The following is a 16,250-nucleotide window of genomic DNA, read 5'->3' as shown; positions in this document are numbered from 1 at the left end:
GGTGGGCAGCCTCAACCGCTGAGCTCCATGAATGAAGCAGGCAACTAGAGGGTGCTTTCTCACAGAAATACCATCAATCAGAACATGGCAAGCCGAAATGGAGGCCACATAGACTCTAAAAGTAACAGGACATGTGCCTGAGGACAATTTCTCTTGCAGGAACTCCAGCACTGAAACAACCTGGCAGTGAACTGGGTCTGCATGGTGTGTCATACACCAACTTTTGAAAAAGCACCATCTGGGGGCATAACTTCTTCTAGTGGAAGGAGTCCTAGCAATCAGAATAGTCTGTAGTACATATGCTGGAAACCCAGCATCTCTTGTGGTCCCCCTCAGGGGCCAGAGATGAAGGTTCCAGAACTTAGGCCGGGGATGAAATACTACCCCCTGTGCCTGAGATAAAAACTCTCCTGACCGGAATCGCCCACAGCGAGCCATCATGGAGGAATATTAGATCTGAGAGCCACACTCTGGTCGTTCAACTGGGAGCTATCAGTAAGAGGTGAGACCCTCGTTGATATCCCTTGGCCAGGACTCCTCGGAGCATAGAGATCGGGAAGAATGTGAGAGAAAGGGGTGGTTTGCACGCCCCTCGTCTCTCAGCCAGCTCGGCCCGCGAGCCCCACAATCGCAACGAGGACGCAGAGGCTCGCTCCTTCCTGAAAGAAAGCGAGCCTTGAGCGGAGCACTTTGATAAAAGTAATTACAGTGCTTGCAGTCAGCGTCCTCGAGGGCAGCAACAGCATGCTCCAAAATTCGGACAGCGAATCTACTCCGACATTCATATGCTCCAGAATGTAAGTTGCCTTGATGGACTAGAACTTGTCCCACATACAAAGCAGAACCCACTGTGCTAGCATGTTCTGGCGGCATGGATGAAGTCTGCCCTGTCAACCTATGTAAGTGTCTACCACAGCCTTGTCCCCCCACACTAGGACATGGTAGCCCCTGCTGGAGGATGTATTTCAGGACCTAAAATACAGCCATCATTCCAAGGCAACTGATGTGCCAATTGAGAAGATGACCTCTCCAGATCCCTTGGGCTAGACGGTCATCCAAGACCACACCCCAGCCCGTGAGGGAAGCGTCTGTCGTTAGCATCTTGTGACGACAACACGTGCCTAGAGTGGGATCCAAACACCGGGGTCTGAACCACATAGAAAGGGTACGATGCCCTAGCGTAACCCTTATATGTGAGAAGCGTAACCCTTATATGCCTCTGGGGATAGGAATCCCCTGGCTCTGAGCCACAACTGTAATGGTCTCATGTGCAAGACATCCAAAGGTTTCACGTGGATGCAGTCGCCCTGAGACATAGAACTTTCTGAAAGTAATGTACAGTAACTTCCTGGCGTACCCTGAAATCCTTCAGGGTTTTCAGAATGGATTGGATATGTGTAGGAGACAGCTGTGCCCATATTATGATAGAATCCTGTTAACCCCTAAATATATTGTCCCCTGGGCAAGAGAGAAAAAACGCTTTCCTTGGCGTTGAGTCTCAATCCCAGATAGTTAAGATGAGCGAGGACGACATCCCGATGTCGAAATGCATGCTCTTAAGACTGGGCCAAATCAGCCAGTCGCAGATGCTAAAGCTGCATCGATGCATTTTGCATATGTGCGGGTTGATAAGGCTAGGTCAAATGGAAGAACCCGATACCGGTAAGCTTTACCCCCAACAGCAAACCTCAGGAACTTCCTGCCTTGTGGCAAAATTTCTTAATGAAAGTATGTGTGCATCCTTGAGATAATTTATTGATAACCAATCACCTGATTGGATCTCAGAAAACAATCATAGACTGTCAGAATTTTTGGCTCTATACACCACCACAATGGATTTAAAATGAAACGAACAAGATGTGCTTTAACTGCAGACTGTCAGCTTTAATTTGAGGGTATTTACTTCCAAATCAGGTGAACGGTGTAGGAATTACAACAGTTTGCATATGTGCCTCCCACTTGTTAAGGGACCAAAAGTAATGGGACAATTGGCTTCTCAGCTGTTCCACGGCCAGGTGTGTGTTATTCCCTCATTATCCCAATTACAATGAGCAGATAAAAGGTCCAGAGTTCATTTCAAGTGTGCTATTTGCATTTGGAATCTGTTGCTGTCAACTGTCAAGATGAGATCCAAAGAGCTCTCACTATCAGTGAAGCAATCCATCATTAGGCTGAAAAAACAAAACAAACCCATCAGAGAGATAGCAAAAACATTAGGCGTGGCCAAAACAACTTTTTGGAACATTCTTAAAACGAAGGAATGCACCGGTGTGCTCAGCAACACCAAAAGACCCGGAAGACCACAGGAAAACAACTGTGGTGGATGACCGAAGAATTCTTTCCCTGGTGAAGAAAACACCCTTCACAACAGATGGCCAGATCAAGAACACTCTCCAGGAGGTAGGTGTATGTGTGTCAAAGTCAAGAATCAAGAGAAGACTTCACCAGAGTGAATACAGAGGGTTCACCACAAGATGTAAACCATTGGTGAGCCTCAAAAAAACAGGAATGCCAGATTAGAGTTTGCCAAACAACATCTAAAAAAGCCTTCACAGTTCTGGAACAACATCCTATGGACAGATGAGACCAAGATCAACTTGTACCAGAGTGATGGGAAGAGAAAAGTATGGAGAAGGAAAGGAACTGCTCATGATCCTAAGCATACCACCTCATCAGTGAAGCATGGTGGTGGTAGTGTCATGGCGTGGGCATGTATGGCTGCCAGTGGAACTGGTTCTCTTGTATTTATTGATGATGTGACTGCTGACAAAAGCAGCAGGATGAATTCTGAAGTGTTTCGGGCAATATGATCTGCTCTTATTCAGCCAAATGCTTCAGAACTCACTGGACGGCGCTTCACAGTGCAGATGGACAATGACCCAAAGCATACTGCAAAAGCAACCAAAGAGTTTTTGAAGGGAAAGAAGTGGACTGTTATGCAATGGCCAAGTCAATCACCTGACCTGAATCCGATTGAGCATGCATTTCACTTGCTGAAGACAAAACTGAAGAGAAAATGCCCCAAGAACAAGCAGGAACTGAAGACGGTTGCAGTAGAGGCCTGGCAGAGCATCACCAGGGATGAAACCCAGCGTCTGGTGATGTCTATGCGTTCCAGACTTCAGGCTGTAATTGACTGCAAAGGATTTGCAACCAAGTATTAAAAAGTGAAAGTTTGATTTATGATTATTATTCTGTCCCATTACTTTTGGTCCCTTAACAAGTGGGAGGCACATATGCAAACTGTTGTAATTCCTACACCGTTCACCTGATTTGGATGTAAATACGCTCAAATTAAAGCTGACAGTCTGCAGTTAAAGCACATCTTGTTCGTTTCATTTGAAATCCATTGTGGTGGTGTATAGAGCCAAAAATGTTAGAATTGTGTCGATGTCCCAATATTTATGGACCTGACTGTAGCAGCTCGACTCTCTGTCTAGGAGGGGAGATGTTCTACGACCTCCTTGTCCAGCAGAGCTTGCATTCCCTGTGTCAACGAATACGCTTATTCCGGTTTCATAGTAGTGGAGACCACACTGTTGAAACGCGAAGGATGATACACAAACCGTATCCTGTAGCCCTCTTGTGGAGTCCTTACGACCCAAGGAGAGATTATTTGGCAGTAGCTTCGACGCTGCCAAATTTTCTGAAAGGGAAACTGTATTTCTGTGACACTTTGTTTTGCTGGGGGGAATGTTAAATGTTTGGCGTCCTGAAACACGTCAGGAAACAACCGAACATGTAACATCTCACTGGAGACCGCTGACCCCCGAAAAACCAGTGGTGGCGGAAGTTGTACAGCAATCCGCTAAGGGTGCCAGGAAGGAGCCCTTATGTCACCTTATGTACGACTCGGCTCAGCTCGGTTCAGAACGGCATGGCTCAGTTTGCGTTTCCACTGCAGTTTAGTACAGCTTTTAGAGTGGGCGGGATTATTCACGTGTCGTTATAGTTGCGCCGTATCTACTGCCGTGACTCCTGAAAAACTTTTTAATTCCGTGTCACTTCATCAAGCTCTCGCTGGATCCGCTCCTCTGCTATCAAAGAGAGGGACGTCTGTACTTCCTCAACAGACAACGAAACAGACATTTTTGGTTGTTAAACAAGGTGTGCTCATTCAAAACATTTGCGTTCGGTCCTTCGCTGGCTGTGCTGATTTAAATCTAGCAGGTCTGTTGTGTCTCGTGTCGCAAGTTCAATAACGCAGGCAGAGACAATTCTCTCCGGCCAATCAGTGATCAGCAGAGTTTACACATCACGTTTTGGTAACGGTACGGCTCGCTTGGAACCTCGGCCGAGATGGTACTAAAAAAGTACCAGGTACTGTACCCAGTGGAAAACCCCCCAAAAGTGTGCCGTACTAAATTGTACCGTGTCGTACTATGCAGTGGAAAAGCGCCATTACTCTCCTTATTGGAGTTTTCCGCGGCCCTCCCTGAGGGGACACACCCATCCTCCTTGGGCACAGCCCCAGGACTTCCTTCTGGTCGTAAAGACCGTTTTTAGGTCCGGCTCCCTCTTGGCTACAAGCTGTTCCCCAGTCTTTATGAGGGGGCACATAGTTCGCACACTCTTTTGGGCTTCTCGTCTCAGAGGAGCTGGGCCGTGTTGGGGACTGGGTGGCTGACAGCCCAGACACTAGCGCACGGTGGGTGAGAAACTTATTGAAAGCTTCCTCGAGCTTCTTGCATCCCTGCGCTCAGATCTTTATGAACAGTCTGATATGCCTGCAGAACTGCTGTGGTGTACAGGGCAACACCAGCCTCACCTGCTGCATGAAATGCTCTCCCTACAAGTGTAGATGTTGCTCTACATAGCTTGGTAGGGAGTGTTTACTTTTCGAGTGATGATGCACACCCAGGGGAGAGATGGCTCGCTAGCGTCTCTTCCACCTGGGGTAACATCATGTAGCCCTGTGCCTTTGAATCTACAATATTCGAAAAATTCAAGGACAAATAGGGCTTACTCCATGAACAAGTTCTCTCATCATGGAGGTCACCAAAGAAGGGGAGAGAGCACGAGAGAAAGGGGAGGACCCGCCACTCAACCCTCAGCCAGATCAAAGTGCGATCTTAATGAGGGCGCAGCGACTCGCAGTGCTCACAGTCGCCGCCCTCTAACTCAAGAGCAGCATGCTTTTACCTCAAACATTCAAAACAAACTCATGCGAGTCATCTTTATAGATGAGCCGTAAAGGAGGCATGCATCTCTTGCAGATTAACTCGACAAGTTTTAACTTTCATTTTCACTTTCACTTTAATACTGCTTTCAGCATGACCCACACACACACTCAATGCGGCCTCTGAAGACAAAGAAACCTGAAGATGTGTACGTGTCACGTCTATTTATAACCTGCCGGTGCACGTAATCAATGACGTCACTCACCGAGGTTATGTAAGCCAATTCTTGGCGTGTTTGACACACGTGCTTCACAACCGGTCAAACAAAGAATGTTCTCAGTTACTGAAACGCAGCATCAAGAGTAGCTTTTGATAGGGAACATGCGCACACTCAAAACAGATGAGTGTCAGCGATAACTCATCTTAATGCCTCTGATTGGCCACTGCATTCCAAAGCTCAACAGAAATTGTGTGTGATTGAAATGTGCAACACTTTAAAATTGCCTAAAATGAAATAACATGAGCAGATCTTAATTTAATGCCACAATCGACACCGTCTATTCATTTTCACTTTGTTAGCAACAAAGGTAATAGATTTAATTTTTGTCCAATTTAGTGGCCCATGTCCAGGGGAAGGCTTTCCCCAGCCTTACACACGCTTCGCTTACGTAGCCTACACATAAGATAAAGACAATAGCTGTGCTGTGATTTCGGCTAAACGTGCATGTAAAATTAGAGAAGCAAGCAACATAATATGTGTTTTAACTGAAAGCGCTGCTCCTCTCCGCCGCTCGCTGAACAGAGCAGACGCAGATAAAGAGAAACCTTGTCTGAAAAAAAAGGGGTCTGAAAAGTCGCCAAGTTGGCAACACTGTCAGCATCTCCATCCATTTCTCCAACCACAGGCTAGGCCACGGGTCAAACAGAAAATGCTGCGTTAATCGCGCGTTAATAAAATTAGTGCCTTTAAAATTAATTTGCATTAACGTTGCGTTAATATATATTAACAATACTATAATTATTGTATTGAACTGTAGAAACCGATCACCTCACCCTGCTGAAAAAAAAACAATACAAGCCTGCCCAAAACACAATAGAAAATGTAATGGATTTAATGGTTATAATGGGAATTGTATTGGTTTTAATGGAAACTAAAATGGTGTCTACTGGTATGTGATGGATTCTATTGGTGGGATGTTAAATTCTATTGGAAAAATGCCCAAAACACACTAAAAAAAAGGAATTTTGTAATGCTTTTACTGGAAAAAGCTAATGGTTTATAATGGTATTTTAATGGAAACCACTGGAATTTCTGTGATGGTTTCTATTGGGCTTATATTGTTTTTTTTAGCAGGGCAGTCTCTGTTTTTTGTTAATTATACTTTGTAAATTCAAAATAATGATGGAAATCATTTTTTGATGCAGATCAGATCTTATTGCAAGCAAAAACATACATTTAACAAATGTGTCATCATTTACGATTTGATATGTTTTTGCTGTTTACACCAAATGCATTTCTAGACTTTCTTCAGTAGGGCCTACTGGGGCACAGCCTCCCTATCAAAAAAAGTGTGCCCATTTTTTTACACATATTTGATACATATTTGGGTCCTTTTTTAAATAATGTTTTGTATATAATTGGATATACAATAAATAGTCTTTACCTGAAGTACAGAGTCATTCATAAGCTGCACACACAATAAGCTGCTTCATTGCTGACAAATGATTGAAGACATTTGCAAGTTTTGTTTTTTACAATGGATTGTAGGTGAATATCCACCTCACACTGTGCTTTTTTTTGTTTTATGTCTTATAAAAATATCCCTTTACTATTACTTAAACCCTTGGAAATGGATCTTATTTCACAAACTTATGGCACTAAAAATAAAAAAATAAATAAAACTAGTCTAACACCATGTCTACACTGGGCATGAGAGGTACAATGCAACAAAAGACAACAGAACCCATTAAAATCAGTGATATCGTCGGGTCTACACTAGATGCACTTTTCTGTGGTTTAGGGTGGGAGCTACACCAGCCTGGCAAGGCAGGGGACAAACTAGACCAGATTAAACCAGGAAAGACCAGCAAAACACCTTCAAGTTGTTTTTTTTGTTTTTTTTGTCAAGCACAAATTTGCAACAAAGATCATACTGTATATAAATATACAAACATCAAATCACTGACTCTTCAAAAGTTGGTTATACGCACTGAAAGGCCTTTTGTGGCCACATTTTATTATACTGTGAAGGACAATTAATTTATTTTTTTAAATAAATGAAGAATTATGCAAAGAATTAGTGAAATGCAGCAATTTACATTGTAAGCGGAAGCATCTCCCATATGCCATATTTTTTTTCTAATGACCACACACAGAAATATGCAATTCAACAGAATTGCTGTGTGAATTAACAAGGCAGCCTGTTCTCCATTGAATAATTCATTACATTCTTTAGAAGGACATGTAAAATAATGACAAGTTCATTGGACTGTCTGGGTTAAACACTTGAGGAATACTAGGCCTACTTGAAATGCCTAACAAGGTTATATCATGCTGACTGACAGCCTTGACAGGTATTCATGTAAACACAGCTGGCTACAGTATGTCTGAAGTGAATTTGAAGTGAAAGTAACAGATGGGCCAAACAGGAAATTTGTCAAAAGTTCGGATCTGTGATTTACAACTTGCAGCGTAAATGCAGTAACAGTGTCATAAAAGGCTCTTACCCTGAACAAATTTTCTCATTATATGCCCTGGTTTGATTTAATTTGATTTGCTGAGTGGCATATTTAGTCATTTTTCACTGTTTGTATCTGCTTGTTTGTGTTCCAGACAGACTGTCAGTCAGTCAGATATATCCAGCTGCAGAGCCATACGTGGCAGCAGTTTCCAACTATCATTCTCAGTATGGAGGTTAGGGCAGAGCGGAGGAACACCTAACCTCATTGCACCACTGACCCTAACCAACAGTCCAAGAGTCTATAAGCTGCGTCTTAACTTCCTACTGTATCTGAGACTTCTGGTCAAAAATTGCTGTCACGACAGATGGATTAGTGACTCTTTCTGCCAGTTGTTATGCCAGTATAGGTGATGACAAGATAAGACTGTCTGATTGATTCACTGAATTACATGTATTTTTTTAATCAATTCTTTCAAAACACTGATTTATTCAGGAAATGAGTGTTTATGAGTGAGTCACTGATTCATCCACTCAACCATTTTTTTCAAAAACATGCATTCTGCTGTGGCTTTATTTTGATCTCCATCAACTGCAACACTTAAGTTAATAATATAAATCTAGGATTTCATTATTATACTGCAAGTACCCTGGTGATAGGGTTGCCCTGGTACTGTTCACCCTACCACCATGTAGAAGGGAATCTGTGGGGTAAAGAGTTTTTTTTGGTACCTGCTTTCATGGCCAGGGCACGGGCTTCCACTTTATCCCCCATCTTGCGCACAACCTCTGGGGAAGGACCAATGAATCTTACCCCGGCGTCAGAACAGGCTTGGGCAAAGTCTGCGCGCTCTGATAAAAAGCCATAACCAGGGTGGATTGCATCCACATTATTTTCCTGAGAGGGAGAAAAGCACAAGCAGAGAAAGACAGAAGGGGTGAGAGATAGAAAGACAGAGAGAGAAATGAGAACAGAAAGAAAAAAACATTAGTCAGGGATGTGTATGTGGCACAGCAGTCAGGACTAATTATTCTGATGCTGGAAAATACTAATTTCATTAAATTCCCAATCAGAGAGAATTTGAAAGGCCCCTTTCTCTCTGTTGGCTGACTGCGTGCAACGTGGTAATTGCATTGGAGAAAGACTAATTATTCTGAGGCCGTCTGCTGAGGTTAGAGACGATGATGTTGGCTGCTTGTTCGGTTTTAATACGGTGTGGTGTTGTGTGTGTGTTATGCTTTGTGTTTATGCATTATTAGTGCATTGTTGTGGTGGCTTAGCTGCTGGTTTGAGAGATGAGCTGCCTGTGGCATAATGAGAGAGTTCGCCAAAGGATCTAAATCTGGCTGGCATCTCTGACACTGTTCCAAAAAAACAGGAATGGATCTATTTGAGCACCAAATAGTGCAGTGCTGATGTGAATACTAAGCACCGGAAGAGATGCGTTTATTGCACAATGCAGACAGGCCGTCGTTCAGACAGTGACAGATAAGGTGAATCGCAGTCTGACGGATGGATATATAACTGCCTAACCTTAGCCACTTTGATTATGTCGGGGATATGGAGATAGGCTGCAACGGGGGACAGGCCTCTGCCAATGAGGTAAGCCTCATCTGCCTTCTGTCTGTGCATCTGCCCCGTGTCCTGCTCTGAATATACAGCCACTGTACGGATCCCAAGCTCTGTGCATGCACGAAACACCCGGATGGCTATTTCACCTGATGGGAGAAAGATAAATTATTTTAAAACAAGAAAAAAAAAAAATAATTGAAATGTGTTAAGTGTATACTGTGGTTAGTGTACGGTAGTGCTAGTTCACCCTGAAGTGCGCCCACAACTGTCAGTTCCTCAAAGGACAAGCCAATGACAACAAAAAGCACCATAAAAATGATTGGAAAAGGGTGTATGAAATGGAGATCATCATATTTGGGGGTACATGGCATTAAAAAGTATGAAAACACCTGCATTTCATGAGGCCATGCATTAACATGCAGATTTGACAAGTGAGTGAGTGAATAAATAATAACACAAGGATCGAATGAGTAAATAATGACAAGAGGGTGGGTAAATAATAACAAGTAAATCATTTTAGATCTTGCTGAAAATTAATTTAAAATTCAGCACTCCTGGGCCTGTGAGTATTTAGATTGTCAGAGCACTAATCCAGGGATAAGTCTTTCTCTTTCCACGGTCTTTTCACTGTTTGCGAAATATTTCATCTCAGCATTAAAAGTTTTACCTCTATTTGCCACCATGACCTTTTTGATTGGTCGATACTCCAGGCTTTGGGGAGACAAGTGGGCAGAACGACAAAACAAACCCACTCTCCTGATGAGCAGGATGCCCATCTTCCCCCTGGACCCTCCCAAATGCAGGAGCATCCTAGAGAAATACAAACAGAAAAGACAAAGATGAACAAATCGCCCTGGTTGTAGTTATCCTTCATAAATCCGTTTTAAAAATATGTATGGAACCGAAAATGAATGATCTGTACACACTTTAGAATGGACCAAGGCTTCTGATGTCTACTGTCTTCACCTAAATAATAGGTCAATTAAACTTTAACGAGCCGCTATGCATTTCAAAACCTTTTTTAATTTCCAGTTTATGTCTTTTCTTTCCACATTGTTTTGAAGCTGTTGTAGTGAGGGACTGCTGCCATCTTGTGGTCATCAATTAAACTGTTTTATCTTCCAAAGCTACCCACCTTACCTAAACCTACCCGTCTCCACCCCCTAGATGTGGATCCAGCCCCGCCCCCTGGAGCTTTGTTCTGCAGTGAAGGACTACTGAAGGTACTTGAGTTTTCCATGTTGGTGTTGAATTAATTGTGTCCGTGTGTGAGAGCATTTTATTTTAGTGCTTACGTGCGTGCGTGTGTGTGTGTGTGTGTGTGGTAGTGGCTGGGTATCTTTGAGTTTATCCTATTATTTTAAATAAAATTAATCTAATTTCACGGCCACCCTCAATATATCAGTTATGCATTCGGAACAATATCATTAAAGATGCTGCTTGATGAGTTACAGAGAGGGCCATCAGAAATTTGAATTGTCTTAACGAGACATTACCAATGTATGCATTTTTATACTTTTCTGATTGGTCTATAAAAACTGTTCCATTGTGTCTGTTCAAATGTATTTAGATGTGTTTCAGTGGGAGGCAAACTATGAATTACGCCCAGGTATGCTAACTCTCATTTCACTATTTTACTCTATTTCTGTCTATGTCTCACCTACACCGTCTCTGATGGCAGACATAATATTAAAACCCGTTTTTTCCTTACACCCACCTGTGTATTCAATTATTTCAATACGAACACACTAACCTTTTGAACAGCATCACATATTTATGCTGATATTTCACCATGTTCAATTTATATATTTTGAAATAAAAATGCATAAAAACTCAACTTCATTTTCTTTAAAAACTGGTATTTTCAAAAGTGTCTGCCACAATCTTGATTTATAAATTATGTGATTTTAAGCTGTGCCGTTGCCAAGTAGCTGCTTACTGTCCCAAGACAAAAAAAAGTCATCCCCTTGCCCTCCCTATGATATTCTTGTCCCTAATTGCTCAGTCTTTACTCCAGTGTAAGTTTACAGAATTTTAACACTCATTTTGTTCTCTGCAGAAAATCTTAACACATACAGCCGGTTACAGGCCAAAGTTCATTACTCGGGGTTGGTGATTTGTTCAAATCTGTAACTCTAAGTATGAGTGAAATAATTATTTATACAAGACTTAGAAAGCATTAGTAGATCAGCAGATACATATTGAGAGGTGCAGTCCATAAGTATAGGCAGTAAAGACAGTAGGTGTTTGTAAGTAAATGGAGCAATTCCTTAAGTGGCTTTTTCTGGGTTAAAGGTCACAGGTCAAAGGCAGCAGTGGCTGAATGAAAGAGTCAGTGGGTTTGTAGCTCATAAACTGAGAAAAACTTTTAACTAGAAAGTTAGTGGGTGATTAGGTGTCCCTTCATCAAGATTTCTGTGTCAACATGAACTTTGATCATGTGGGAAATCAATTGAACGACCTCTTTTTTAACATCAGTGAAGCGCAGTAAAATAAGTGTTTTAGCTGCTTTGTGTTAAGCTTTCCTTTGGCCTTGGTGCCTTCCAAAATTGCTCAGTTAGCGTTAAATTACTCTGAACACTGCCCTAAAAGGCCAAGCTGGGTAAAATCAACATGCTCAACCACCTCCGTACACAATCTAAATAGAGCCATACATCAGCAGAGCTTTTTGGGGCCTTTAGTTGCTCGCTGTTGCTCTCTTTTCTGTCTATTCCCTCACCTCTCCTTCCACCTGACTAACACTTCCTGCGGTGTTTGTCCATTAGAGCTCTGGTAGATAGATGTTCTGTGTCTTTACATTCTGAGCAGTGCAAATGTTCTGCCATTAGGACAGATGAGACCCGCTCAGGCAATACAAACACAAATTCACAACTTTATGAATTTACAATCTGAGCTAATGTCAGCCACAGAAGTCAATACGGACATGCTTAAACAGTGAAGAGTAGTAAAGAGTAAACTAAACTAAAATATTTATTAATAAATATAATAACAATGAACACACATATACTGTATATATATATATATATATACACACAACAATAAGATTATATATAATACAATATATATCGTCCATTTAAATTAATCATATTCACAAAGTTTTGTTTTGTTTTGTTTAGCAACTTGGTTTATCAAGCACACAATGTGGGGAACTTGTAGCCTTTAACCCACCCTCGGTGAACTAATTGAGACTCTGTGACTGACTCTTTGTGGATGTGTAGTATGTGAGCTCTGTTATCTTCCTGTCAGGAACAAAGTATTCCATCGTACTTTGATGAGCTTTACGTGGACTGAGTGTTCAAAGTTGGGGGTCTTTGTTTCTCTGTGGTGTTTTGTAATCATTTAAATATTAAACAACACCAGACTGAACTCTGTAGAGGCTTTTATCCTCTCTGGAGTTGAATGATGAATAAGTTAATGATAACAAAATACAATTGATTTGCCAAGTTACTCGAATACCATCCCATGTCAAGAAGATATGCAATCAGATATACTATCACTCAAGTGGCTTTTTGTTTTGATCATTCAGGTAGTATGACTTCATTCTATTGTTCTTGTGCAAATATTTGTCTTCTTATGTAAACAACAATGCTGCTGATATGTCCTTAATTCTGCAAGAACAACTGAGCAAGTTTATGCTGCACAGTTCCACACCAAACAACTGACCAAAGGTCATGCAGTCCATGGTTAAAAAATAGAGTGTTAAGATTCAAGATTCAGTTGATGTATTCCACTGTTCTGTATTCTTTCCTGAAACACTCGTGCACATGCATACTTACAATCTCACTCACACACGGACAAAAATGTTGTTGTTGTTGTTATATTAAAATGGTGTCTGTTAAGCTGATAATGCCAATAAACAATGAAAGGATGATTCTAAAATTATATACAATTCTGTATACAAAATTAAAATACTAATAACTAAAATTAGTCATTTTAAATGCTACATAGGAAATTTAGGCATCACAACATTACTGTATAATGTGCAGTAGAAATGGATTTTAATTTAGAAATTTGATTTAAATATTAAATGTAACAGTCTTATTAAATTATTAGTATTAAGTATAAGTGAGCATTATAGTAGGGTGAAGGTCATTTAAATATCAAAGTAGAGAAAACACAAGCAATTGAATATCCAAAACTGACCAACATATATCCAGTATTAACCAATATCTGATATAGTACCAATACATATATTCAGCAACTTTGGGTGGTTATATATATATATATGACTAAATCCTCATGAATAAAAATTCACTGAAAATAAGCACATATTAATCTGACACAGAATACACAGTTTAGGAAATGTTCTAAATATACACACACACTCATAACATAATACTGGCATAGTAGTAGTTGCATCACCACATGCACATGATCTCTAAACACACACACTCTTCAAAACAAAGTTAACAGCACGAGGCTTTTCCCTGCATCATTAAAAGTATCCAATGCATTACCCCTCATTTATCACCATACACACAACAGATCACACACAGCTGTACTCACTTGTCCAGTCAAGTCCAGATTCAGTTCAAATCCAGAGCAGGTGTCAGATGTAAACAAATGAATGGGCCAGAAAGTTCTGCAGTAGTCCTGTGATACAATGAGAAGATCCTGAGAACAGAGAGTGTTGGCAAGTGATGTGACATGCACCCAGGCGTATACACTATCATGTACACAGTCAGTGCTGCTCTTTTGTCACACTGACTGGGAGACTGGGAGTCCTGGATCCTGTTAATCTCTTTCTGTCTCTCTCTCTCACTTCTTACCTCTCTCTCTCTCTCTCTCACTCACTCACTCACTCACTAGATACAGGTTTTCATTCTCTGATGATTATGTAACATTTACACACCCCCGTGCATATGGGCCAACCACAGGCACTCTGTTTTCACTGGCAAAGAGCAGCAGGATTTAAAGACTGAGATGGGGAGGGAGGGATGGATGAGGAGGAGGGGAAAGAGAAAAATGGTAAACAGAGTTTCGCTGAATGTTGTGCATTATTTGATGGAAAGAGAGTGAAGGAAATCAAACCAAACACAAGAAAACAATTTGTTCTTATAAGTAGGGGAACACAAAATAAATTTTCAGAAGCCCTTTGATGGGGTGCAACCTGTAGATACAGCCCCTTCTCAAGAACCCTTCATTTTTGTAAGGGGACATAAATGACATGCCCATGTTGTAATGCATTCAAAAGTTTGGGATCAGTAAAATTTCTAATGTTTTTATTTTTGAAAAATGTTTCTTATGCTCATCAAGGATGCATTTATTTAATCAAAAATACAGAAAAAAAAAAACAGCAAAAATGGGATATATTGCAATTTAAAATAGTTGCTTTCTATGTGAATATATTGTAAAACATATTCATGTGATCAGAGCTGAATTTTTAGCATCATTACTCCAGTCTTCAGTGTTAAATGATCCTTCAAAAATCATTCCAATATGCTGATTCTTTGATGAATAAAGCGTATTAATTAATTAAAGTATAATTTTTTTTTTTTTTTAAATAAAATAAAAATAAATAAATATTTATTTAAAACAAAAATATTTTGTAATTTACACTGTTCAAAAGTTTGGGGTCAGAATTTTTTTTCTTTCTTTTTTTAAAAGAAGTCAATACTTTTATTCAGATGTGCTAACGTGATAAAAAGTTTTAGTAAAGACTTATATTGTTAGAAAATATTTCTTTTTTAATAAATGCTGTTCTTTTTTAACTTTTTTTTAATAAAAAAAATAAATAAAAATCACAGGTTCCAAAAATAAATAAATGAATGAATGAATGAATGAATGAATGAATAAGCAAGCAGCACAACTGTTTCCAACATTGTAAAATAAAATAAATCAGCATATTGATAATAAATCAAAATGATTTCAAGGACAATGTGACACTGAAGACTGGAGTAGTGGCTGATGAAAATTCACTTTTGCATCACATAAATATAAATATGTATTATAATAGAAAACTATTTTAAATTGTATTAATATTTCACAATTTTACATTTTTTTCGGTGTTTTGGATCAAATAAATGTAGCCTTGGTGAGCAGAAGAAACTTCTTTAAAGACATCTTAATGATTCCAAACTTTTGAATCACAGTGCAATTGCAGCCACTGCATCCCAAACCGCATACTCTCTAAGGAGGCATTTCTTTTGAATAAGGAATTACTTTGAAACTCTCTGACACATACTTTTTGAAGTCACAGTCACCACAGTCACTGCAGTCATCAGCACCCACGTTTACAAGATCACAATCACCTGCATTCTGATTCCCCGCACCTGCTGCAGCTAATCAAGCTCCACTATATCTGCAACACTCTCCACACTCCTTCCTCGTCCAGTCTACTGTTCACGTAACTGAACCAAGCCTGACCTCATTGATATTTACCTACCTTAGTCGTTCCTGTGATCTCCACCGTACCTTTTCTCCACCGCTCCAGACATTCCCCGTAGTTCCTGCAATTAATACGAAGGACTGTTACTGCCAACGAAGCCATCCGGATCCACTCTGACTTTGTTCTACTCACCCACCGTCACCATCAGTTTCTCTCCTCTGTGTCTTACCAATAAATACCTCTGTTTGACCAATTACCTCTGTGTCTCCTAGCCTGTATCGTGACAGAAGACCGGACCCAGACCGTACGCATGTCATGGAGCCCCGGCCGCCCGCGGCTGTTGACATGCTGGAGGAATTGGTTAATACCCTCCGAGCCTCCCTCCTGCCGGCTCCAGCTCCGGCACCTGCCTCTGTAAGTCCCGTGGCCATCCCTGCTTCATACGCGGGTGACGCAGCTGGGTGTGGTGGCTTTCTGCTCCAAGTCTCCCTCTTCATTGAGATGCAGCCACAGAAGTTCACCACCGAGTGATCGAAGGTAGCTTTTCTCAT

At 40.9% G+C, this 16,250-nt stretch overlaps 1 protein-coding gene across 1 annotated transcript in view; it reads right to left on the bottom strand.

The window, feature by feature from the left end:
• The window catches only part of pcxb (pyruvate carboxylase b), a 189,721-nt gene extending 175,564 nt beyond the window's left edge, over positions 1–14,157 (bottom strand). The window contains exons 1-4 of the mRNA XM_079441073.1: positions 13,878–14,157; positions 10,039–10,181; positions 9,333–9,517; positions 8,531–8,696 (exon numbers count right to left, since the gene is read on the bottom strand). Of these exons, the coding sequence (XP_079297199.1) occupies positions 8,531–8,696; positions 9,333–9,517; positions 10,039–10,180 (493 nt within the window). The 5' untranslated portion in view covers position 10,181; positions 13,878–14,157. The remainder of the gene's footprint in view (positions 1–8,530; positions 8,697–9,332; positions 9,518–10,038; positions 10,182–13,877) is intronic.
• Between the last annotated feature and the right edge of the window lie 2,093 nt (positions 14,158–16,250).

This window comes from Barbus barbus, assembly GCF_936440315.1.
Source record: "Barbus barbus genome assembly, chromosome: 2".
NCBI classification, from domain to species: domain Eukaryota; kingdom Metazoa; phylum Chordata; class Actinopteri; order Cypriniformes; family Cyprinidae; genus Barbus; species Barbus barbus.
Note: the sequence above shows the minus strand (reverse complement) of the source record. Positions and strands in the feature narration are given on the sequence as shown.